General features: G+C 40.7%; 1 protein-coding gene across 2 annotated transcripts in view; it reads left to right on the top strand.

Moving 5' to 3' along the window:
• TTC7A (tetratricopeptide repeat domain 7A) overlaps nucleotides 1-24,554 on the top strand; it is a gene marked incomplete at its 5' end in the record, with an annotated part of 177,059 nt that overhangs the window by 28,796 nt on the left and 123,709 nt on the right. For both annotated transcript variants that reach the window (XM_083858288.1, XM_083858287.1), the window contains 4 exons: nucleotides 2,811-2,971; nucleotides 3,388-3,451; nucleotides 13,285-13,422; nucleotides 13,823-13,906. In XM_083858288.1, coding sequence (XP_083714414.1) covers nucleotides 2,811-2,971; nucleotides 3,388-3,451; nucleotides 13,285-13,422; nucleotides 13,823-13,906 — 447 coding nt within the window. The remainder of the gene's footprint in view (nucleotides 1-2,810; nucleotides 2,972-3,387; nucleotides 3,452-13,284; nucleotides 13,423-13,822; nucleotides 13,907-24,554) is intronic.

The raw sequence follows: 24,554 nt of genomic DNA, 5'->3' as shown, positions 1-24,554 counted from the left end.
TTTTTGTTTTGGTTTGGTTTTTGTTTGTTGTTGGGTTTTTTTGGGTTTTTTTTTATTTCATTGCATTTTCTAGCCCTAGTAGAAACAGAGATGTTATTAGTTTGACAGTGCTGTCCTCCTGCGATGCTGTCTTGTTTTCTTTCTCAATTTCAGTGTGCGTGCACACCTTTCTGCATTAACATGTGGAAGCATTAAGTACTTCTGTCTCTTGCAACAAGCAGTGTTTTTTGGACTGTCTTTCAGTGTTCCTTCTGTAAAACTCTCTTCAATAAAGTACAGAGTGATTCTAATTGCTTTAAATTTTTCTTTTTGGTGTTGGCAGTCTGCATCTTTGCATCTTTTTATCCTGAATGTCTCAGGTAAAGAATTACTTAAATGCCTGTTTAACTTCTTAGATCTTTAACTGGTTCTTCCCTGTCTTCCCTTGGAGACATCTTGTCCTGAAGTTACTCAGGAGGTGACAAGGTCAACAGCTTGCAGAATAAGTGTCTTGGGAATGAAAGCTTTGCAGCCCTTAGAGCATTGATACTCTGACAGCTAAACTTGTACTTGATTCTGCTTTGTGGTTTGTGTCATTCCAGAGAAGTTGATTGGGGAAGTGAGCATGGATTTGCGTAGTGTTTTTGAGAATACAGATGCATGTGGAAGCTTGTGCAGAAGATTAGAAGAGATGACTTAAATAATTGTCCACTCAAATGGCTGCATCCATTTCCAAGCTGAGATCAGAGTTCAGTGATATTTTTGTGCTCGCCTGTTTTATAATTTTGTTGAAATGAGTCTAACCATCTGCTGCTCCTAGACTGTGACAGAACATGGCTCAATTGCTCCTGTCCCTGTGCAACTGAGGACAGCTGTACAGCACCCCTGGGGGATTTATCTCTTAGGAGAGCTCTCAAGGTGTTCATTCAATAGCTTTTCCTGGGATTTAGAAGTTACATTTCCATTTTCTTATTTATTTGTAAAGCACCATCAAGAAGGCAAAGGGAGGAATGTGCTTAATTAAACAAGTTTTTCAAGCATGAAAGTAAAACACATGATTTTTTTCCCCCTAATTTGTGGGATCACAGTGTTCTTCAAGCATAATGATGCTTTTTTTAGCCAAAGGCAGTAATAACATAAATCAGAGTCTTGGCCTGTTCTGGTTTGTTTGGTCTTACTCAAAATAAGAGTGAAACTAATTTACACAGCTACTGTACTGTATGTTAAAATGAAAGACACTAGAAGTATTTGTTGCTTGCCTTCTGAATGACTTACCACAAACTGTACTCCTGTGTGAACCAGTAGAGATCTTTGCATTGCTGGCAAATTATTTTCCTTCCCCTCTAAGACTGTAGGAAAAAAAATATAGGAGAGTTGACTCCTCAGGATAAAACTGACTAAATAATTATACACTGAGATGATAAAATGATACTGGCTAATGTTGCAGGGCCCTAGGCCATTTTGCTCATAGTTACTTGCTATAAAAAGCATAGAAAAGCTCAGTTAGAGAGAGATGGCTTTCTGTAACTTGTCAGTAGCAGGACATGGAAGGTCTTGGGGTTTCCAGGGAGTATTACCTGATGACATTTCTTTGAGACACCGTCGTACACTCAGATCACTGTCACCTCTGAAGCCTCCCTTAATGATGTTTAAGAGGTAGTGCATGCTACTGTGGTTGCATTTTAGACTAATTCAGTGAATTCATGTCTGGTGAGGTGGATGAAAATCAAGAGCCTTGCATCAAACCAAATTATTTTTCTGAAGTTGATAATAGGAACTTTAACCTCAGTGTGGTTTATTTGATCCCATAGATGTTGAGGTATGACATATATAACATACCTGTCCTGGTATTTAAATGAAAATTACTCTTGGTGGGCTCATAACGCATCTCACAGTGTAAATTTCATATAAAATACATATTCAATAGTCAGAGATGTTACAAAGTACTATTTGCAAGTATTAGGACAGAAGGGCTGAAGTTTCAGGCTGCCCTCTGTTTTGTGCAGTATTTACTTTACAGCATAGAGTGGTGTGCTGCTTAGAATTCACAGAAGACACCAGCCATTTTGATGTCTCTGAGCTTGTTTGCAGGCTTATCTATTTACAGTGCAAGAAATTAGAGATTTGATGGGTATCAGACAAGGGGAAAGGTCAAAGATGGTTTTGCTAAGTGAAGTTAACTTGCCTCCTTTTGGGCCCAGTTTGCCAGCTGTGCGTATAAAGTGGAAAGCAACTGTTTAAGGATCTTCAGCTGCTTGATCATAAAAAAAGTCCCTGTGATGTTGCTGTCTCACTATAAAGTTCCTAAGCATCTTTTTTCCTCCCTCTTTATTGCAACAGAAAGAGAGAAGCAGTACTAAGATGAAACTATAAGAGTCTACAAGGGAGAGTGATAGTAACAGATTAAAGGTTCATCTTTTAAACTTAACACAAGAGTCGCCTTTGATCCTGAGACTTGTGTACAAAATTCTGAGGCTGAGAACACAATGTAGTGTCATCATACTCCTTTATAGTAACTATTGTGATATTGTTTCAGCAGTCCATGTGGCAGTCAGTTGTCCTTGTTCACCAAAGCATCCTTTGCTGTCAGGCCTTTTTGATAACTTTTTTTCTAGAGCATTGCAACAAGACAATGTAAATGCAGAAGTTTGGTCTTTTCTCAGGAGAGAAGAAACTGACCCTTAGCAGCTGATTTTGCTACTCAAGCTTTCTGAAAAGTGGTACTGTTGTGCTGGTACATCTCCTTCCCGAGGTGGAACATGGTGAGAGGTGAATCTTTTGTGTTGGAGAAAGCTTCACTGTTCTATGCCTTTTTCTCTACTGATCTCTAGACTGCAGCCAAACAGTTAGCCCAAGTACTTCTCCATTCCCTCAGTGAAGACTGTTACTGGAGCCCTTTATCTGATCCGCTTCCTGAGTTCATGAACAAGGAATATCAGTTTTATGTCAGCAATCTTCTTTGTCGGAGGCCTGAGCTGTACTCAGAAGAGAAGTAAGTGTTAATTTTTACTTCACTTTATTGGAAGGAGGAAGGAATGTATTTGAACACTCTTTGGTACTACTGATTTAAGTAGTAGTTTTGTGCCTTCTTGTTTTTCAACTTCCCACTAAAAAGTCTGCTGGAAAGATAAAACATTAAACTTGGTGTGATTTCCCCCCCCCAGGAAGAAGAAAGTCCAACCAAAGAGCTGTCTTTGCTATGAAATTGAAATAATCTGTTTAGGGTTTAGTGTAGCTCATCTAAGATATATTGCAGAGGTTTTAATTGTGTGAACCTGCAAAGAAAGTATTGCCTAGCGAATGAATTATGCATGAGATGTTTCAAGTTACCGCATCTCTTGTGAAATGAGAAAGAGGCTGACAGGATAACTCTTGACCTTCCTCAGAAAAATGTATTCTGTCTTTCAGTGTGTACTGCCCTCAAGACAACGTAGAAGAGGCTCTTCTCCTCCTCTTAATCAGTGAATCTATGGTAAGTCAAAAATGAGTTTGTGGTATTAGTAGCACAAAGGGATGTCTAGCATTTCTGTGTGTCCTGGTTGGTTTTGTTTACAGAATCTTCTCAAGATAAACAGAAGCAAGGGTTCAGATGTTGAGTGGAAAATGCTATCTCTTCTTTTATTAGTGACACCACTTTTATTAAGTGGAATGTCAGTGAAGGGTTTTGGAAATTGTCAAGAAGAAAAATTGACTGCATTCACCATAGCTGTATGCAGGTTCTGACATCCAGATACATTGTCAATAGACAGATGTCTCCATTCATAACATCTATGTGGATTAATGGATCAAGAAGGAGAGGAAGAGAGCCTTTCCTAAAGCCAGGCATGATAGTGGTACCTGCTGTTTGGAATTGCAGGATGCAGTACTCTGCTTTCATGCCTTGGTCTGCAGTCCTTGGCTTTTTCAGTCTGGAGTGATCTTTGACAGTTTCTGTTGCAGTGATACAGGGAATATTGTGACATACAGAAACATTCATAATAAGCTACAGTGAAATAATTAGATTTCTTCTATTTATAACATTAGTGACTTTAAAAAATCCATTTAAGAGGCAGGCAGAAAATTGGAGGAAAAATAACGGCATGGTAACCTTTGAAAATTTTCATGTTCTGAGAAGATGCAAATGTACAGAAAACGTGTAAGAAATGTTTTCTGAAAATGTGTCAATAATGTGTATTTTGCTTTAAATATAGGGTGGTCACTTGTACCTTAAAGTGAGATTCAAAACCTTGGCACATCAACAACATTCTTAGAAACTTTTTAATAACTTTCAGACAAATTGAAAAGAGGTACTATGGAAACTTTGGGTTTTGCTTCCTTCAATTTTCCTTGTTTGGTTCTTCTGGCTCAAGTTCTTTCCCTTTCCCACAAACTTCTTCAGAACAGGGCAATTTAATATTGTCTGCTTTTAAAATACAGGGAAAAATTGAAGAGGTGGAACTACCCCAAAATATTAAATTGACTTCAAAATCATGTACATCTGAGTGTTGCTATGTGCTTCTCAGTGCTTTCTAGATTAAACCTCTGCAGCACATCTGCTTTGTATTTTCAAGGACTTTTCTTCAGTCAGAAGGGCTTTTCATAATCAGAAGTGGAGACTGCAGGAGTGAGAGCTTGTAGAATATCATGTGCACTTCTGTTAAAATCAGAAGCACTCATGTCAGTGGGGCTTTGCTAATCCAAGCAGGAGGAGGATTGGGGTCTGAAGCAGTGACAGAACTGGCTACTCCAGCCTTTCTGGGACTGGACTTGCAGTTAGAGAGGCTGTGTGAGACCTCAGGCTCCACAATCTTGTTCTGCTGAGGAGGTGAAAGTAATTGCTAACTAATAGCATGGAAATGGTGAACTAACTGGTCCTGCAGCTAAGTTATGGATGAAGTAGTGTGAAAATGCTATTGATAGAAGTGGGACTGCTGTGATGAGTTTCAGGTTAAATAAGTAAGCTTGGTTGCTTAAATGCTGCCTCTGATATATAGGAACTTCCTGGAGGAAGACGCAAGGCAATTTAGTCTGCTGAATATAAAACAAACAAAGGAAGATCCTGTAGCAGAGCACTGTAGGAGCTGTGTAACTGCATTTCTGATTTTGGGGAAATGGAACGTCTGAGCCTTCATCTTGCATCAGACTTGCCACGAGTTTGTTCTAACTAAAATTCAGGACAAGTGTACAGAAATACACTTAGGAACCACATGAATGTTCTTCTTAAGTGAAGAAACAGAGGGAGCAATCTAATTCTTACATATGTTTGTAATCCATAAATACTTTCCTGTACATTTTTATTATGGTACTTGGAAGGGGAAATTTTGTTTAATCTATGACATGATATGTTTTCCATAACAGCATTTGCTGCAAGTTAATGAATTTTCTCATGTACAGGTTTGTTGTTTGTTTGAAGTTTTGGGTTTTGGTTTCATGTATTATTTTTCTTTAAAAAAGTAACTTACTGAAGCTCATGGAATGAGCTAACAGGAAGCAGATTTCCAATTGAGATCTCTCGCTACTGATACAATGTTAACAGCTGAACAAAACATACTTTCTTTCCAGAAGAGGATGTCCATGGCAAGTGCTAATGATTTGTTTCTGTAGGCCAGTAAGCAACATAGTTGGTGTTCCTGGATTTTGGCTGGATTAGGTGTTCTTCCAGTATTTACAAATTATGAACCCCTAAAAATGAAATAGGAGTATGCAATTACACTGGCTTCTCTGACACTTTGGTCTGTCAGAGCAAAACTGACCAGAAAGGTCATTCTTCTCTCTGATTTTTAAAGAGACAAAGAGCAGTCAGGCCATTGTAGCTCTCTTGCAGGACTATGAAGCCAAACAGCTTCTTCACATACCTGTTCCTGACTTCTATCAGGCCAAAATGACCTTGAAGGGGGATAGGATTAGGGGAAGGAAGGACAGAAAAAAAAAAAAAAAAAAACCAAAAAAAAACAAAAAAAAAAACCCACACCAAAAAATAAGCCTGTGGAGGGGACACAGTGCAAAGATGTATTGGGGAGGAGCATAAATCATCAGAGAACCTCAAAGTAAATATGTGCTCAAGAGGAGACATGGTACTTTTTCAAGAGGTATACACCTTGAACTCTTTTTCTGCTGAAATTCACTCTGTTTTTATGTTTGATTTGCCTTCCTAAGGTGAAGCTGACATCTGTTTTGCCAGAATCTGTGTGACTCCCAAGAAGATGTTATGGGGGAGTAGAACTGTTCCTGTAAAGAAGAAAGCAAGAAATTGCCTTGAGGTTCTTGAGACCCAGAGCCTATTTCTCACCAAACCTTCTCTGGCTCTTAATGCTGGAGGGTTCTGGCTTGTGATACTTATCCCTTTCACTTGCAGTGCAAGGGAGCCAGTTTGGTGGGATGAAGTGAGAATATGTTAGAAAGGGGCAGTTAATGATTCCTTCAGTATTTCACTCTGCCTTTGAGCCTAAGTATGTAAAATGTTTTCAGATAGCCAAATAACATGGTCTCCTCTTTCATGAAGAAGCTCTGAAGATGCTTCTGTGGATGTATTAACACTTACAGTGAAAGGTTGTAGCCTGCTTTGCCCTGGCATTCTCAGGAATTGCCTCCTATGTTCTTTTTGTCCTGTTAAAAATGGGAACCTATTTTTGTAGGCTGAGGTATCTCAGTAAACAATGAAAAGAATCCTGGTTGTTGAGCTTGGCAAATGTTCCTTCTCTGTGCCAGGTGTTATTTAGTCACAGCCTTTGGCAACAGAGTTCTCATGAAGGAATCCAGTGGAACAAATCAGGCAGCCTGAAGATTGCCACAGTCAAGGCTGTCTTTATGGGTGTTTGTGGCCTCCTGGCTGCTCTATCATTCCTTTTGTGTAGCCCAAGTTATGGTATGGATGGGCTGTGTGTGATGAACACAGAAATGCTCTCCTTCAGACCAAGAAGGCCAGCTGGTGACAGCCTTTACAAGCTCAGGCTGTGGCAGAATGATGTGTTCCTATCACATGTTGGAGAAACATGGACTTGCCTATTTTTAAACCACTAGTCCTCTCTTACAGCATTGGACCCATCTAAACCAGTGACATTGTGAGGAGAGCTGAGGATGTATTGTGACTTGTTGCAGTGTGATTTTTCTGCTTCACATACCAATGGGAACAGGACTGGATCTGCCATCAGGGATTTTGGTGCTTTGAGCTGCAAGGTGTAGACAGAAGAGGTTTGGCATAACTATCCCTTAGCTGCAGTTTTGTTTATTTTCATAGCTATTCTCAAGAGTATTCAGAGTTGACTGCACTGCCCTTGAAGTTAGCCAGAAGCTTCTCAGAGCCAGGAATGGAACACTTAGTATTACTTTTTGTGTTTACTTTTGAGGTTAAAAAAAAAAAAAAAAAAAAAAGAAAAAGTTCTTTGTTTGCATTTGCAAAACGTCCCCTTCTTGTATCTGAGGTCCAACATATAGTCTGAAATGCTTTTATTCAGTGTTGGCAATGCTGGCTCTCACTGGCTGATGTGCTCCACCAAAAATACCAGGTAATGTGGTTTTTTTTTTTTGGCTCTGTATTCACTCATACTGGCAATGAAGCTCCTCGTATCCAAAACTAATAAATTCTGTGCCTGTGTAACAAAGATTAGAAATGTCATTCCCATCTTATCTCTGATTTGAATCCCTAAAGGCGATTTGACCTTGCAGGGCCTGAGAGCATGGAACAGATGGTGAGGGGGAAGGAAGATACTGGGACTTGTCCTGTTCTTTTTACTGGTGAGAACAAACTCATGGCTGTGAGCATGCCTTTAACAGAATAACGTTGAACCCATGTATTTTTAAACACAGAAATAAATAAAACCTGTTAGCTCTTCAGTTCCTAGTTTTATAAAATAACACTGTTCAACAAATGGGTTGGTGAAGAAGAATCTCTTGTTGCTTTTTTTAGATTGATTTTTCCTTTTTTGCTTTGGTTTTTTTTTAAATGGCACCAAGCCCAGTGATGATACAACAGCTGGATGACCATCATGACTATTTTACTGAAGGCTGTTGGACTATGGCAACTGAAAGAGACAACTGGGCATGAGGTTGCCTGCTCTGTTGGTTTCTGCCAAATCACAGTTGTACACTTACAGTACCAAATCTGGTTGTCTCTTTGCAAGCCAAAGCTATGTGTTTGGGGCCTGCAAAGATGGACTGCAGGATGTTTCAAGTGGGAAATAAACTACCTCTGCTAATTACCTCTTGAATAAATAGTTCTAATGTGGGTTGCTGGAGAACAGGGAGAACATGAGAGCTTTTCTTCTTTTGCTTGGCAGTAGTAAGTCTTGTTTCCAAAATTGCAAGGAGGATGTAAATTCTTGGCAGATAGCTTTCTAAATCCAGATAACTGTTAGCAAATGGATGACTTTGTTACCCAAGATAATATCCATAAACAAACTTGCATACTTTTTGCTTCTTTGTCTTCCTTTTGTATAGGGTTGTTTGGCTGTTTTGGATGGGGGCATGTCTGTCTTGCTTTCAGTGATGTTTCCAGAAATAGTTCTGCTTCAGTACATGGTGTTAGAACGCACCTGAAACATGTAAGATGTATCTATGTGGTCATATTTAATAGGTAATTATAATGGGCTGGTTTGGTGAATTGACATCCAAATTGGGCACCAGTAACTTGTGGTCTGTTGCTTACCAGAAATGATACATATGCCATGTGGTTTACATTTACTGTGATGCCATAATGCCATCTAGTTTTCATTTGCTGTGTTTCTGGTCTGAAGTGGAATGAGTTGTAGTATCTCTTTGAGAGAAGTTTTGTGAGTTCCTGAGGCATGGTTTGTCCTCCCTCTTTTACCCACATGCTATTTTCACAGCAGCTGTGTAGTCAACTCTGAATATTTTCTTTGCATATTTTAGTGAGGGAAACCTTTAGGTGCTGTGTAGAGATGATAACTTAGGCTAAAAGTCTGTAGCCTCTTGCATTGAATAGGTTCTTGCCATTGTGAAGAATTCATTTATTTTGTTGGCAGTACAGACAAAACAGCCAGAAGGGAGACCCAAAGGATATGGGCTAAATATTTCCCAGCTCTTAGCAGAAAAGGCATCAATTGCATGATTTCAAAGGCCTGTTGTCAATCTTACACACACAGCATTTGTTTTTCTCTCTTAAATGGTAGTATTGAATCACACCAATTACATTATTACAGTACACTGTGTAAAACATGCTGCTGTTCTGTATAGATGGGTTGCAGTGGATCTGGCAATTATGTCTATTATGAAAAGACACAAGTTGAACATGCAAATGCCCGTGAATTAGGGGGCAGGCAGCAGGCACTCATTAAAGATTTTAATTGCTTTCTTTTTCTTCTTTGGAAAAAAGCAGGGGAAGCCATGTTTCAAAGTGAGCAATTAAAGGATACTTCATAGCTAATTGCTATGAGAAGGAGCTGCTACATGGAATATACTCTATTGTAATTCATATGATTGCTTGACGTTTTATTAAGATGCACATCTTTGTACCGTGGTAAAATTTAATTTTCTGCAGCGTAACTGTGTGTGTAATAACTGCTGAAGTAATGGCTGTTCGGATTTGCTGTGGCTCTTTTCCTTTCTTCCTGAAATAAACAAACCATAAATAAGCATCACTGATGTACAGCAAATCCTCTGTGGATAGGAGCTTATCTAGTTTGCAGGTAAGTGTACTGTGTGTGTAGCTTGGCATTGCAGGTGCTCAGAAAGGCAGAGCTGTTCCCTGCTGGCAGAGCCAGTGTGGGTCTGAAAGTCCCCTGTGGTGGCACTGCTGTGTTTGGAGCCAAACTGAAAAGCCCTGCTGACCCCCAGGGTCTGTGCCCTGTCTGGTTTGGAGACCCCACAGTGGCTGAATGCTGGGTTGGCTCAGGCCTACCAGGCTGGGCTGGAGCCTCTTGGGCATGTGTGGCCTGCAGATGGGCTGTGGAAGAGGGGCTGAAGATGCTCAATGTGCAAAATGTGTCCAGTCTCCCCACACAGGATTGGTGTCATGCCTGAGCCACCTACATGCACAGCTAATTGTGCCTAATGCATCCCAAAATTTGCAAGTGTCATATGTCTCTGGGTTGCTTGATTACCTTGGACTACTTCAAAAAAAGGGACATTGACTGTATATTTTTGCCTTTATAATGCAAGTTGTGCTAATTCCCAGTGGTGAAACTTGTGTTGATAGCATTGGTGACCTTCTCCATCCCACAAAACAGCCTTGAACAGGGCTTCTCTTGGTGTGACTTATCATCTCTCTTCATCCTGCTTGTGTGCTATGAGGCATGTCTGTGTGACAATGGGAACAGCTTAAATTGAATAGTCATGATGGGGGTGTTGAAAATGTATTTGTAGCTGTTTTACTGCTGCTAATAGTGGAGGAGGAGGAAATAATGCAGTAAGACAAATTGAAATTGCTGCTTATGTTGTGGATACACTGCTTGAGACCAGGTTTGTAGGAATAATCTTTTTTCCAATTGTGTTCAGGAAAATTCGTGGTCTGAAACAACAGAAACACAGGTATTGAAAAAATATTGGTGTTAATAGCCTAGAAGTTTTGCATTCTCAAATGCTAAATTAAGTCTCTCTTTGTGTACATTTCACTAGGTAAAAATCTCCATCCCACAGAAAGGATGTATTCTCTATTGCAGTAACTCTGCAACTGTTCTGCCCTTGTACTTGCCAGTGGCTGCCAGGATTTCTCTCTGACAAATTAATATTTACAAAAACATAAACAAAGGTAAAGAAAAAAAAAGGTTGATGATGATCTGAGGGACAGCAGCCTGCCTTCTGTGAGAGGCAGGCCACAGAGACATGCCAGTTTCCTAAGTGGGTTTCAGGAAATAGTGATTTACATTCCCTTCTCTGACCTCTGTGTGTACACTGCAGTAGTACCTTGAGCCTTACTTTGGTGATTTACCTTATTGTGTTAGACACAATCCATATTCTTGCTACCGTTCAGTCAGGTTTTTAGTAGGTTTGCGCCTTTTGGTTTTGGGGTTCATGGAACTTTTATGTCTCTACTATAATGTGGACTCTTGATTTATTTTTTTAGAGCAGCTGTAATTAGCAATTGGGAATAGGTTCAGTATTGAAGCAATTGTTGAGATAGAAGTAACAATGAATTTGCTAGTGGCAACTTTTATGCATGGAAGCATAGAGAGTGATAGATTGCAAAGACCTTCTATGGCTTTGAGATTTGAAAGCTTGGAAAAAATCAGCAGGTTTATGACCTTCTTGGAAAGAATATTCATCATGCCTATGCATATGTTGCATTTAACTGCTGTCTGCTTGGATAAAGTATGAAATATGCAATATATTCATTATGACTGCAATTTTAGAATGTTGCATCCTTGTAATATGCCCTATATTCCTGCTTTTGCAGGATTGGGTTGTGTTCTTTGTTCTAGCAAAACATGATGGACAGTTGTGAGTTTTGATTAATTTCCTATCTGTGCTAATGCATCCACTTAAAAGTCATAGCTTGGTATTTCATGGACACCCAAAAAAGCATTAGGCTATAGCTGACTGTAATGGGAGGTTGTTGATGAAATTACAGAGCATGGGGGTGCCATCTCAGTAGCTGTTTGCTACAAACAATTGTCATAACAATGTAACTGGTTCAGAAAAAACTGCTATTGCTATTGTATATAGGTGGGAGGATTCACTTGGCAATAAGGATCATACAGTATATGGCTTTACTTAACTCCTTTTTTACTTTTAAAATAGCAGTCTTATGTTAAATCCAAACAGAGCTTAAACATGTATTTATTTTTTTATTCTTTTTTATTTCTGCTAATAAAGGTAGACAAGCTATGCCTCTGTACTCTGGTTGCAGAACTTTGAATGTTGGTTTCATTCTGTTGTGTATTCTGTTGTTCTGAACTCTTTTTTTTTTAATCGTGAATTGCATCTTTTGCAGTAGCATGAAAAAGAAAGATGCCTTTGTGGCTGCAGGACTTGGCGTAGGTTTATTTGTGCAAACACTGGACTGGGTCTGATCTGTCAGCTTGCCTTTAACTGCAGTCACCATTTAGCTCTCGGTTGAGATTGTGTTAGTTGTCAGTAATTGTGTTTGCAGTCTCGGCTGGAGGCTGTGATAAAGAGTGCTTGGAACTGGGACATTACACAGATAAAATCATGATGAAACAGCTGCAGCTTAATCACAATGAAATATGCGTGGGCTTTAAGGGCTGCATATTCTGGAAATTTTTATTACACTTAATTCCCATGTTTAATTTTTTTATGGAAAAAAAAATCTCCCCACAATTAGAAAGAAATAGATGTAAGATTATAGTTGTATTGTAAAGTAAATCTCATAACCTTCCTGTTTCAAGGAGGGAACATTTTGTGTGCCTTTGCTCAAGGTGAAATTGCTGGCAATTTTCTTAATTTTTCTGATCTTTTAGATGTCTAGACCGGAGTGTCTGATGTTGCCCCACTTTCAGCTGAGGAGCAGAGGGCAGTGTGTTTGTGCTATCAGATGGTGCTCAGGCTCAGTGGCATCCAGCACTGCCTCTCCCAGAGGCTGGGCAGTCTGGGTGAGGCCCTCTATTTTTGGAAATCAGAGGGACTTTTCCATTTACTCTGGAATTGTAATCTCCCTCTTTGTGCTCAGAAAAGCACAAAGGGGTGTGATTTTGCGGTAAATCTGATGCTGTGGCATGTGGTATTTTGGGACATCCTTGGAAATCGCTGAACTCATCGTTTTCTGTCAAAAGTAATGTTTCCTTGTGATCTAGACCCAGCAAATGTACTGATAGATTAGCAAAATTAAGACCTATTTTATATATTTTTTTAAAAAATTGATATTGCATTTGCCCATACCTTTAATTGCTTTAAATTGATGACAGACAAATCTGATTACTTAGGCCACCTGCTCAAATTAAAAAATAAAAAGTGAATAGTAAAAAAGACCAGCAGAAATGGATACTGTTGTGAAGAAATCTGGCATAGACACAGAAGATAACTGCTTGCAAGGTTGATAATTTGTCACAGTTGCAGGCAGTTGAAGTAATAAGGAGGATGGTTTAAGGATGGCCTTGAATTTCTAATTATTGAGGAAATGGGATCTGGTAGGTCTGTTTCATAATGCTCTAATTCTGTGACCAAATCCAGATGAGATATGTGTAGCAGTTCTTTCCTGTAGATTCAGCTATCTTCTTGAGTTTGCTTCATGTGGGTAGAAAGCACCTCTGTAGAAACACCTTCTTTATGCTGGGATAAACTTCTAAAAGAAAAAAAACCTTGAGATGATTTTAAACAAAATGCTATGAGTGATGATGGGTGTAGCTTCCCGTGGAGGAGTCAGTTCTGTTTTGCTCTCTTGGTTTCTGATGCCTCACCTGTGTGTGTGCCCAGGCGAACCGGGACGCAGTGATCAGCCGAGCCCCCGAGCAGAAGGATGACCGAGCCGTCAGCCTCCGGGACGCTTCTGCAGTCTACGACCTCCTCAGCATCACGCTGGGCAGAAGAGGGCAGTATGTGATGCTGTCTGAGGTACCTCCCTCGGCCTCTGCCCCTCTAAACATGCTGGCACAGCCCCTCTTTCTGGTGGCTTGTGGGGGGAAGGTGAAAATGGAGTGTGCTAGTTAGCAATTAGCAGAAACAGCTACAAAGCCATGGCTGCACAGGCCACAAGTGCACACAGAACTGTTTGAGACATTAACATCATTTATATATAGGCACTTGAATAAAGTGGCTGCCTTTTGAAGTGATGATGTACTCTAGCAAGTCCCATTAGCTGAGAAGTGTAAATGGTGTCATTAAAAAAAACCAAAATCACCTGGGTCTCCAGGGTCACAACAAATTGTTTCCTGACCCAAGCAGCAGTCTTGTCAAAAGGTGTAAGGAGGAAAATAAATAAAGTCTGATATTCCTTTCATCATTTCTTTCTCAGTGCTTGGAGAGAGCCATGAAGTTTGCATTTGATGAATTTCACCTCTGGTACCAGCTTGCCCTGTCCATGGTAGCTTGCGGAAAGGTAAGGCTCAAACCAAAGGGCTCAGAAAGAGCACATTTTCCTCTGGAAGAGTGGATTCCTTGTTTGAATGCGTAGAGTCGTGTGTTGTGGGAGTAGGTGCCATCAGGCAGCTCTGTGAAAGGACTGTGCTCTCCTTTAAGTCTCTGATTGCACTTTATGATGAGGGGTGTGCATTTGGTATTGAGTACTGTTCTTTCTGTGTAGTGTTTTTTTCTCATTACCAAGGAGAAAAATGGGTTTTGTTCAGAGCTGTGGGTTGAAAAGCATTATACAGCTGTCCATTGTCTGCAGGTTCAACATAAATGGGCTTAGCATAAGAAAGAACTGATATCTAAAACTGCCATCAATTCACCCTGTGTCTCTGGGCAGTTGACTTAAGCTGTGGTTTCTCCATCCGTTAAAGGAAATGTAAATTTTTTTTCATAGAGAACTTGCAAGGTTTAATATTTTTAAAGTGCTTGGTGCAAAATATGCTCTAGAAAAAGAAACCATATGAATGTTGGCATGGTCATGTGTTTCAGCATAAGTGGTTTGTTAAAATTAGTGTGGTATTTGTGAAAGTCATCAGTAAACTACTGAGATGGCTGAAATGTGGTTGTGAAATGTAGGCAAAGGTAGCAGGAGCTTTTCTTTGTTAGTCTTAAAATTGTGGACTACCTGTAGGAAATGTAGATGGTGCAAAATTTAGCCAGTTCATTCTGGAGTCCCCACCTACGTATCTGGGAGGTATGAGCAAATTGATGCTGTGCAGTAGTAGACGACTTAATATGGTCCTATATTCTGTACCCATGGACTGTACAGGAATCCATGTGGACCTGAGAGGAGACCACCAACTAGCACTCATTTGCCAAATTCCAGCTACTACTGGCCTTTTATGGCTATGAGCTGAGCTGGAAACAGTGGCTTTGCCATGGAAATAAGAGATGAATCTATGATTTTGCAAAGAAATTGTCTTGTGAGGTATAAGTGGCTGCAAAGCTTGGAAGATGTCTGAAGGAATTCCTTCACTTCTGTGAGCTTAGGCAAAGCCTTATCTTGGAAGACTGTTGTTAAGCATTCTACTTCAAAAAAATGATACAACAGTGAGAGAAAGTCTAATAAAGAGCATCAGATGTGACTAAGGGTACAGTAAGCAGTACTATTGAAAGACTGAAATGATTTTTTTTTGCCTTAAAGGGGAGGAAGAAAGTCTGAGAGAAACAAGTCTTCAAGAGCTCTGAAAAGGAGGGAGTTAATCTTGTCTGTGGTGGTTAGGACAAGACGTGATGGCATCTAACTGCAATAACACAAGTTCGTGTTTCTTATTAAGAGGCAAAAAAATAAGGATAGTGGAACACTGGGAAAAGAGTGCCTTGTGGAGACTGTGTAGAGCCTAAATCACTGGGGATCTGTAGAACACCCTAGGCAAATTTGTAGTGACCCCTCTGTGAGGTACCAGGGGTGTTTTCTGTGGGACTTTACAAACTCTGTTCTGAGATTCTGTTGTCTCTTTTTAAATATAACAGATCTGGCTGATTTATGGGATACCAAAGCTTTGTTAATGCATGTTAGATCAGCAGGGAGCTGAACAGAGATCTTTAGTCAGAAAGAGGCTCACAGATTCCTACAGAAGTTCAGTGTGATCATTTCAAAATACATTTCCAAGCTTAAAAACAATGGCTAGACTCACTCATGTATAAGAAAACCTGAAGCTACTGGTGGAATACTTAAACAATGAGCTTGGTACCATGGTGCTAATACCTTGCAGTGACCTATGACAAGTGGGGGCTTACATGTCATGTCCAGCTCACCTTGGAATTTAGCTGGAGTTAGCACAGTCCTGCCCTCTGTGTCTGCAAATCCTTGGGGTACCTGATCCCTTGATACCGAGGACAGCAATGATACGCAGGCCATGATAGAAAGGCACAGAATCTTACCATGAACATGGGGTTTCTCTGGGAGCTTCATTGGCTTAACAAGTTTTGTAACCTGGTTCTCAACAGCAGACAGTGTTGTAGCTCTAGTAATCTGCTGGAGAGCAAATCCAGATTTTTAACTGCTGGTGTTTGAGAGTGAGTGTGTGCAGAGGGTAATTGTGCTTCAGTCTTAGGTTAGCATGGAGAAATGGGGCCTGATCTTTAGCTTCTAACAACTTGCATGGCAATTCCATTCTTGTCCATATTTGCATACCAATGTTTGCATACTTCTTCACCTTTCCTACATGTTACAGAATATTTGGCACTTAGATATTTGTGTTGCTCTTTTTTATTTTTTTAATCTCTGTAGCTGTCCTATCTTTTCAGATTTTCAAGTACATCATGTCTTTTTGCCTGTACTTTAAATATTTACAAGGCAAAATGTCCTGATCTTGCCTATTGATGTGAAAGTGCTAAATGTTCTGAGCCCCATATGGGTCAGAGGGAATTCCCTTACAATCCCATCTGTGCAGTATTTCACTTCTAATCCCAAAGTATTCCCTGAGGATTCCTGTCATATACTCTGCAATGCGTCATCTTGCTAATGGGGGATGTGGCATACATTTTTGTATTGCTTTGCAGCTTGATAGCAGGACAGTTCACTTAAAAGCAAGTGCTCCAGTGTAGCAGAAAGAACTGATGAGAAAATAGTGTGGTTAGTCTAGACTGCAGAATGCATAGTACACTTGAGCTTTTATAGGTGAAGATCTATTTTCACCTGTCTCAGTCACAGCCAATTCATGATCTCATTTCTTGGTAATGAAACCTCACATCCTGCAGCATTACTTGTTCTGCAGTACAGCAAATTGCACTCATAAGTCCTGGGCATGACAGGAACAGTTTTATCAACCTGTAAATGCTGGAAACTTTGGTTTCTCTTTTTTTAAAACATGTTCTTAGGATTTTCAACTCTGACCTTCTAAAAAGTGCTGTAAAATCCTATCTTGCCCTCTATTCTACACTGAATTTGACTAGAGGTATGTTTAATTTGTATATTCAGATTGAGCAATCAAGCCAAGTTTTAATGTAGTTTCTTCTTCCTCCAGCCAAAAAATTGCCAAATGGTGATTGTCATTTTTCACAAGTGATCAGTCTGAATGTCAAGCCAGCCACCTTGGCTCATTACCACACGTAGCATTGAGTTTACGCATTATTCTGAAAAGCATGTGCCTAAACAGAAATAGGCACATCATTTCAGTTAGTTCCTACAGGCCTTGGGGCTTCCTGAAACAGTGAATGAAAAAACTCAGGGAAGCATAACCTTTCTGTCTGTCTTTTATCCACTTAACTGGTGGAAATAATGGAGCGACAGCAATTTCACTTTCCTGTGTTTCTCAGCAACTTGCATAATTGAGAAAGATGGTGTTGTCTGGTTTTTTTAACCCCTTTTTAGGACTGCCTTTTATATTGAGCTATATATTCACTAAACAAGAGAAGCATGTATATCTAAATGACAAAAATCCACCATTACATTTTAAATACTTTTGTAGGCAAATTTAGGAGGGAAGAGAAATGAAATGCTGGGAAAACCTAGACAATAGCAAAGACTATTGGTGGGAGATGTCCCACTGTACCAAGTGCAGTTCTGAATAGACCAAAGAGATTTAAATCATTCTAATGCAGCAGCCCTGTTGCTGTGGTGCTGAATGCTGAATCCTTCACAGATGCTTTAAGTTGCTTCTGCTGGTAATAACCTTGGCTATGTGGTAATATCAGCTAGAGACTGAGTGGGCATTGCAGCTCCATGTCTGTGCTGCCGTGCATGGACAGGCTGGAGTCTGAGTGGCGAGTGGTGTGATAGCCGGATGCCATCTGGCAGAGTCCTCAGGCAATGAGATGAGCCACTGTCCTGCTGCCAGAGTAAAACCAGTGCAGACAGTTGCATCTGCTCGTCTCAAGATTTTGAAGAAGTGACCAGTATTGCTCAGCATGGGGAAAGGAGGGACCAAACTCGCTTTTACAGAGTGGAAAAGACTTCCTAGTCTTCGCAGCAGTGAAGAGAGAGAGCTGCTTGGGGTAGATTTGTTCTCTGTTGCTGCTTTCCAGCTAAACAGTTTCCCCTGGAGGTCGTGGAGGTTACCAACACGTAGCTCTCCTGCAGACTAGGGTAGCTTTCCCAACATTTCTGAAGTTGGAGGCAAAACTATCATAGTGTCTAGATGATGTATTACAAGCACAAGGGATGTGTAATAGGGTCCTTGTGCACTCGCAAGCATTTTCTTGGCCTTGGACCAGTTGTATCAGTTACATGTTCCTTTTTCAGATTTCTGTCCCCTTCCACACCTACTATCCTCACACAGGACCCAGCTTGGGTGTCTCAAGGTGTTGCTGGAACTCCCTGGGAGTAGAGACTCAGAAGTACATTGTGAGTAGGATCTAGTTTAAATTTACGATACTTAAGAAAGTCTCCTAGATCTGCATTGTGAGTGTTAAAATACATGCCTTGGACAACATGAAGCAATATTGGTGCCTGTCTTCTGCCTACCACACAGGGAGACAAGATTTGTATTTAGTGACACTGATTTGCCATTTTCCTAAGGGTAGTGAGGGAGGGATTCTTCAAGGATAGCTGTGAAATTATTCTGTGAACACAGTCTGTGTAGTCTAAAAGTTCTGGGTGTCCTAATTGAGCCATTCAACTCTCATGAGTCTTGATTTTTAAAGTACAGTGGATGTTTATTGTTGTTAGTATATGCAATGATGGAAACATTTGCACACTCATGTTCAACATCTCTGCCTGAAAAAAACCCACAATATGACTTGGTTAGTGAGTGAAGCATGTACGTTTCTTGAGAGGAGTGAGTAGTAATAAAGCCTTAGGCCAGCTGAAGGAAGGCTGGAGTATCTGCTAGGAGAGGATAATCTCCTTTCACCCCTCAGCTGTGTACTCACTGAGGAGCTGAAGTGCCTCAAGAGTGACTAAAAGGAAGAGCTTGGCAACAGCTACAGAGTCTGTGAGGAAAAGCCTCTGTGAGAGCTCAGTGGAGCTGGAAGAAGGTACCTGAAGGCAAAGACTGCGCTCAGCAGGCTTTGTACTGGGGTTGCTGATGGTGTTCCTGTGGTGCCTGCCACAAAGCTCTCCAGCCCTGGCCAGCTCAGTGGTTGCCTTGAAGACAGCAATTGTGTGACTTCAGAAACAGCTGCATTGTTGCTGACCCTCCTCAGCCCCCTCTAGCCCTTATTGAGGGCACCACAGGAACAGTGGTCAGCATTGCCATATAGATGGACAGGCTTGGCAGTAGGGGATGTAAGTTCCAAGCGTGATACCTTGCAAAATGAGGCAGATAAAGCTGCTTTCGACTACACAAAATGTTCCTTTCTGCTCTTACCCATTGTGTTTGTTCCTCTTAAATGCAACAGGGAAATAAAAATCATGTATATCTACCTGAATGGTTTTCTTAATCATGTAACACTTCAGGAGGTGTCTGGTGTTGTACAAAGGGAAGTAATTGAATCCTCCTTGGCATCTGTCATTCAGCTGTGTTTCTGTCTCTTCCCAGAGCTAGTCTTGCAGTGTCACTGTGCTCCCTTTGGCTGCTCAGCAGTTGGACATACTGCAGTCTTGCCCAAAGCTTGTGCAGGAAGCATTTTTAAGGTTTTGAAACCAGTCTTACACAGACATGAACTCTGATTTTGGAACCCTTAGCAAGTTGCTGATACACACTGGTCATAGCTAAATAATGACAAGCTGATGTCTGAGCTGCTCCTATCTGTGCTGCACCCAAAAAAAAGGAATCCTTCCCCTTATTTAAACAGTGCAGCAAAAGCAGATGTCTAAAGTGCTTCAAGGAGCTTCAAGTTTGACTCAGCCATGCCTGTATTGCCAACATACAGCTTTCCAGAAGGTTAGAAGGAAAGTTAAAAATATATTTAATACATAATTCTGCAGCAACAGCAGACAAATTTTATGATTTAGGCTGTTCCTTCTGTTGGTATCCTTGCAAAAGCTTAGGCTGGTTGCTAGGCAACTGGCATTAAAAAAAAAAAAAGGTACATTTCTCTTTGTATTGCAGGCAGGAACCTTGGGAGCAGCAGAGGCCTCGGATGGCTCCTTAAATAGCATTGCTGGGGAATGAAAGTTAAAATATTGAACATTCATTGGTTAAAGATCTTGTTACAAAGGTCAGCTATCTTGGGGATATTCAATAGTTTGGTTTCCTTTGGTGCAAAGGAAAGATTAGAAGGGAGTTTGCCTGTGTGCTGTAGATAGTACAAAAAATGGAAATTTCCTAAGATGCCTGACTGTTGAGCAGAATACCTAGGTGGGCTATATAATTGCCTTCAGGCTTAACTCTCTTTTCTTGACAGAAAGTGTGAAGTGAAGTGTTTGTCACATTAGCAAGTACAAATGTGTGCTTATTCATCTTAGAATGTAAGAGGTGCTTTTAAGAGGGAGTATTTGAAGCTGCTTAACTCCAGTGCTCTAATTTGATAAACACAAGGTAAAAGAAAACTGAGAGAATCAGTTCCTGTGTTGAGAAGTAAATGTCTTAGGGGAATAATGTTCATGCTGAGATTCACAGAAATCTCTAAATTCATTGGAAAGCTAACAGCAAAACTACTGATTCCAGAGTTCTCAATTGCTTGCTCATTCTGTCATCTTTCTACGTCAGTTCAAGGTCATTTGTATCTAAATGCCTGTGAATCCCAAGACACAGTGAATAACAGTTCTTGCATTGAGATGAAAGATTTCCACTTCTCCACAATCCCTTTGAAACAGTACAGTTTTTAGACAGGATGATGCAAGAAATATAGCAGCACTAGTTGTGGAAATTCATGTGTGTACTAAACTGCCGGGTAAATTGGGAATTAGGCTGTCCGGCAACCCACCATCTTGAGGAGTATTTTTCCTTCTGACTGAAAAGTAGCAAAGAAGCAAAAATCCAGGGAGGCTTTTGGAACCTATGCAAGAGAAGAGCAACTGTTCATGGCACGTCAAAGTCTATCAGGCACGATTTAATGTCTGGAAATTATTCTTTCTTTTACTTACATCTGTGTTTTCTTTATCTTCTAAATATAAAATGGCTCTGTAACTTCCTTCTTTGGTTGCTTTGGTATAGTGAGAGTGCAAAGGAGGAGAAAGAATAGAAATTGTGTTAGAGTAAGCTAGGAAAACCAGCATTTGGGCATCATCTATGGGTTTACCATAACCAATGGCAAATTCTCTTGAGCCATTTGGAAAAGAAAGGAAGAAAATTAACTCTAGGATGTTTTTAGTTCTCTTCTGCTCATGTGTAAGCATCTTTGAGGAGTATGCTTCCATGCTTCATTATTGAATCAGCAAATGGGAAGTGGGAGTTGTGTTCAGTGTTTGGATAGTTGTTTTTCTCTACTTTTAACTCCTTTATAGGATTCAAAACCATGGCTGCCATAATTACATAGGGGAAGGTATCCTCTCTATCCTTCCCTTTCCCCAATAGCTTCCTTATGATTCCTTGTTGTAGATGAGAGGCCAAATGAGACCTAGTTTTCTGAAGTCCTTGGGAACTGATTCTAGTGCAGCCATTATAATCCAGCAATTAGCAAGTTAAATAGAAACAGCATTAATCCTGGCTTGAATTATGATGTGAGTCCCTCTGAAGCTCAGAATCATGTACTCACTCGGAATTCAATTTCTGCTCTTCTCAAAACATGCCTCACCAATAAATCAAATTATTATTGCCTTGCAGTGAATCTCACAAACAATGCACTTGGCTGCCTGGTCCACCCACACTAAGTGAAAGAATATGTACATTTTAATTACTAGATTATTTCAATGTTGCATAAATACTGTTTCATATTAAATATTTTTACAAACCATGATATCTGTATTCAATAATTAATGCTTCATATTTTTTCCCTGGCTATTAATGTCTGTAATTAGTATCTTTAAGCAACCTTGATATTACATGTCATGCCAGTCTCCCCTAAGTAAGGTCACTGTGGGAGTGGGATATTATTTCTTCTGACATTCCTTCACTAATGTTTTCATCATCCATATAAAATATCTGCTGAGTGAATTTTTCAAGGTGAAATTATATAATATCTCTTGAATTTTTAAAATGCAGCTGGGGAGAAAGGCTTCATGTCACCCTGTTTCTAAAACCACTTCTGCTCCATATGTTTAGTTGCAAATTTTATAAACTTCTTTAAAATGACATAACTTTGTAAATGTTTTAGGAGCAGTGTGGAAACTGCTCTCGCTCTGTAAATCCGTGTTCAGAAGCTCTCAAGTGCATATGTAATAAAGTGATTTGACACCTGAGGTGTTTGGGTGTAGGCACAAGGTGGGACCTTCTGTGCAGCATTCAGTAATCACTGCTTTGCAGTGGCCTTCTGAACAGGCTTGGGATAGGACAGACATGGGAAGGGCTCTGTGCTTTGAGGGTACTGGAGGCTGTGGCATTGGCTTGTTCTGCAGACAGGGAGGGAGCAGAATGCAAGAGGAACTGGCAAGGAATGGCTTGTGTCATTTCTCTTCTGGTGTAGGTCCTACAGCGGTGGCTCAAATTAGGACAGGCCTGTCACTGCTTTGGTTTGTGCTAGTGCTGGTTGTGCTGACCCTCAGGAGAGCTGCCATCAGCTCCCAAGTGCCTCCTGCTTTCCCTGCAGTTGCAGTGCTGGTGGGGAGCTGAGAAATGACCACTGAGTTGAGCTTGCGTCTGTTTTTGCAAGTGATGGCTCTGGAGAGTGTATGGCTTTTTACATAGCTGGCTTTTGTAGTTCACTTTTGCATGGTGAGGTGACAAGGGTTGGTGGGGTTCAGCTGCAGATATATACTGGCTGTCATGGTGCATATTGTCCTGCTGCCACATTTATTTATTTTCTGGAAACACCTGTGGGGCTGGAATATTGGTAGGAGGGCAAGAAGATGATATCCAGCCTAGGTCTCTTATGGGGTTATGCTTATGTTTCCAACACATCCATCATGCTTCTGGGAACACCAGCTGCTTTCAGTGCTTTTTGCAGTAAGATGCCACTAAAACCTGAGACAATACTTGTTCTGAACAACTAGGTTTCAGGGAGGTTCATTCTGAGAGATGCTAGTTAGCTCGTGGCAATAGAGCACAGCAGTGTGTTTCTCCCTGTACCTCAGGATTGAATTACTTATCTTTATTCTGAGAGGGATGAAGTAATGGTTCAAGCTCTGGGACAAAGTTTATTGATTTCCATCCTTGGTCTGAGCCTTCCTTCTGGCTTTAGAAAAATTGTGCATTTTGAATTTTAAATGAGCAAATGTTTCTCACTTTTACTGTTCATGCCTGATGCTCTACATAAGTGGGAGCAACCTGAAGAATATAGGGCATGCTGCTGCTCTAGTTCAGACCACAAGGCAGGTACCCAAGCTTTCCAAGCAGGAGGATTTGCTCCCTGCTGCATTGGTTATTAAACCCCTCTTTGCCTTAATGTGGGCATGGTTGGTGTGCATTTGGTTTTCCATTTTTCCAGGTTCCCTTCCAAGCCAATTCCTAATCAAGCTTTTGAATTCAGTAGCAAGAAGTGGACCTTCATTTCTGTGGAGGAACGAGCTGGCTGGTGCAGTCCACTTTGATGTGGTGTGAGGGGGAAACTGCTGATGGACAAATGGGAATGCAAAGCTGTGGTGTTGCTGCAGGGGATTGCAGCAGTCACCAGACCCAGTGTGGATCTGCACTGTGTGGGTTAGAGTTCTGGTAGGGAGAGCCTCTGGAAGTGAGGAGGAGCTGCCCAGGACCTGATGGGAATAGCAGATAGTTTGACTTTGCAAGCTTCTTTTGCTGCTCTTCTGTAATATAGAAAGGCCATGACTATTTCACATACTTCTGAGCAGGAACATTGTGTCTTGGGACTGTGTGGAAGACTTTTGGAGGAAACAGGCATGCAAGGAGAAAATCCAAGAGAATAAAACTTCCCCTTGAGTTTAAGCATGAGAAAATTTGGGTGGATCAGGGTCAGTAGTGAGGAAGGTATAAACGTAAGACAAACTGTGGTTCGGGTGGAATGGGCTGGGAGACTCTGGTAGGGGAACTCCTGTCACCTTCTTACTGTCTGATGTGGCCTTTCTCATCACTGCCTCAGACCAGAGCTTTCTTCATTCCCCTTTAAAACATCTGAAATGTGGCAGCCATGAATGTGTGCTGTAAAACACAATGTTTGCAGAGCACATCAGGATCAAAAGCGCTATTAGCAAGTGCTAATCTTAAAAAACATCCTCATTAATGGTAACCTAACACCAGAAAGACAGCAAGAGTTTTATGGGCTTTTCTTACTAACACATGCTTGGACCACCCACTGAACAGTGTATTGATCTGCTTCCACCCTTTGTATGGTGGGGTCCCAGTTGCTTTTGTGTATGTTCTGGAACTGGAGAAGACACAAAACAACCTACTGAGCAGATTACTTCAGCTGAACAAACCTCTCTGAGTGAAGTTGGCCTAAAATGTGAATGTACTGGAGGATAAGCTCTTTATGATCTCTTCTGGCTTACTGGAAGATGATTATATGCAAGGGGAAACTACAGCAGGATTCTTGTGTATTGGGAGGGCAGAGTTAAAATAACTAGTGCATTGATAGCTAAGAAAACTGTTTCTTGTGAAGTGCACAGCCAGGGCTTCTCCTTGGCATGTTTCCTCTGAGCGTGGGAAGAGTGTGCTTGTGTGCGTGTGTGTACACATGTGTCTGCATGTGGAGGTGGGAATAAAGTTGCTGACTTGTTGCTGACATGAGATTCTTTT

This window comes from Zosterops lateralis (genome assembly GCF_965231275.1).
Source record: "Zosterops lateralis genome assembly, chromosome: 3".
NCBI lineage: Eukaryota > Metazoa > Chordata > Aves > Passeriformes > Zosteropidae > Zosterops > Zosterops lateralis.
This window is presented reverse-complemented; position numbering and strand designations above follow the sequence as displayed.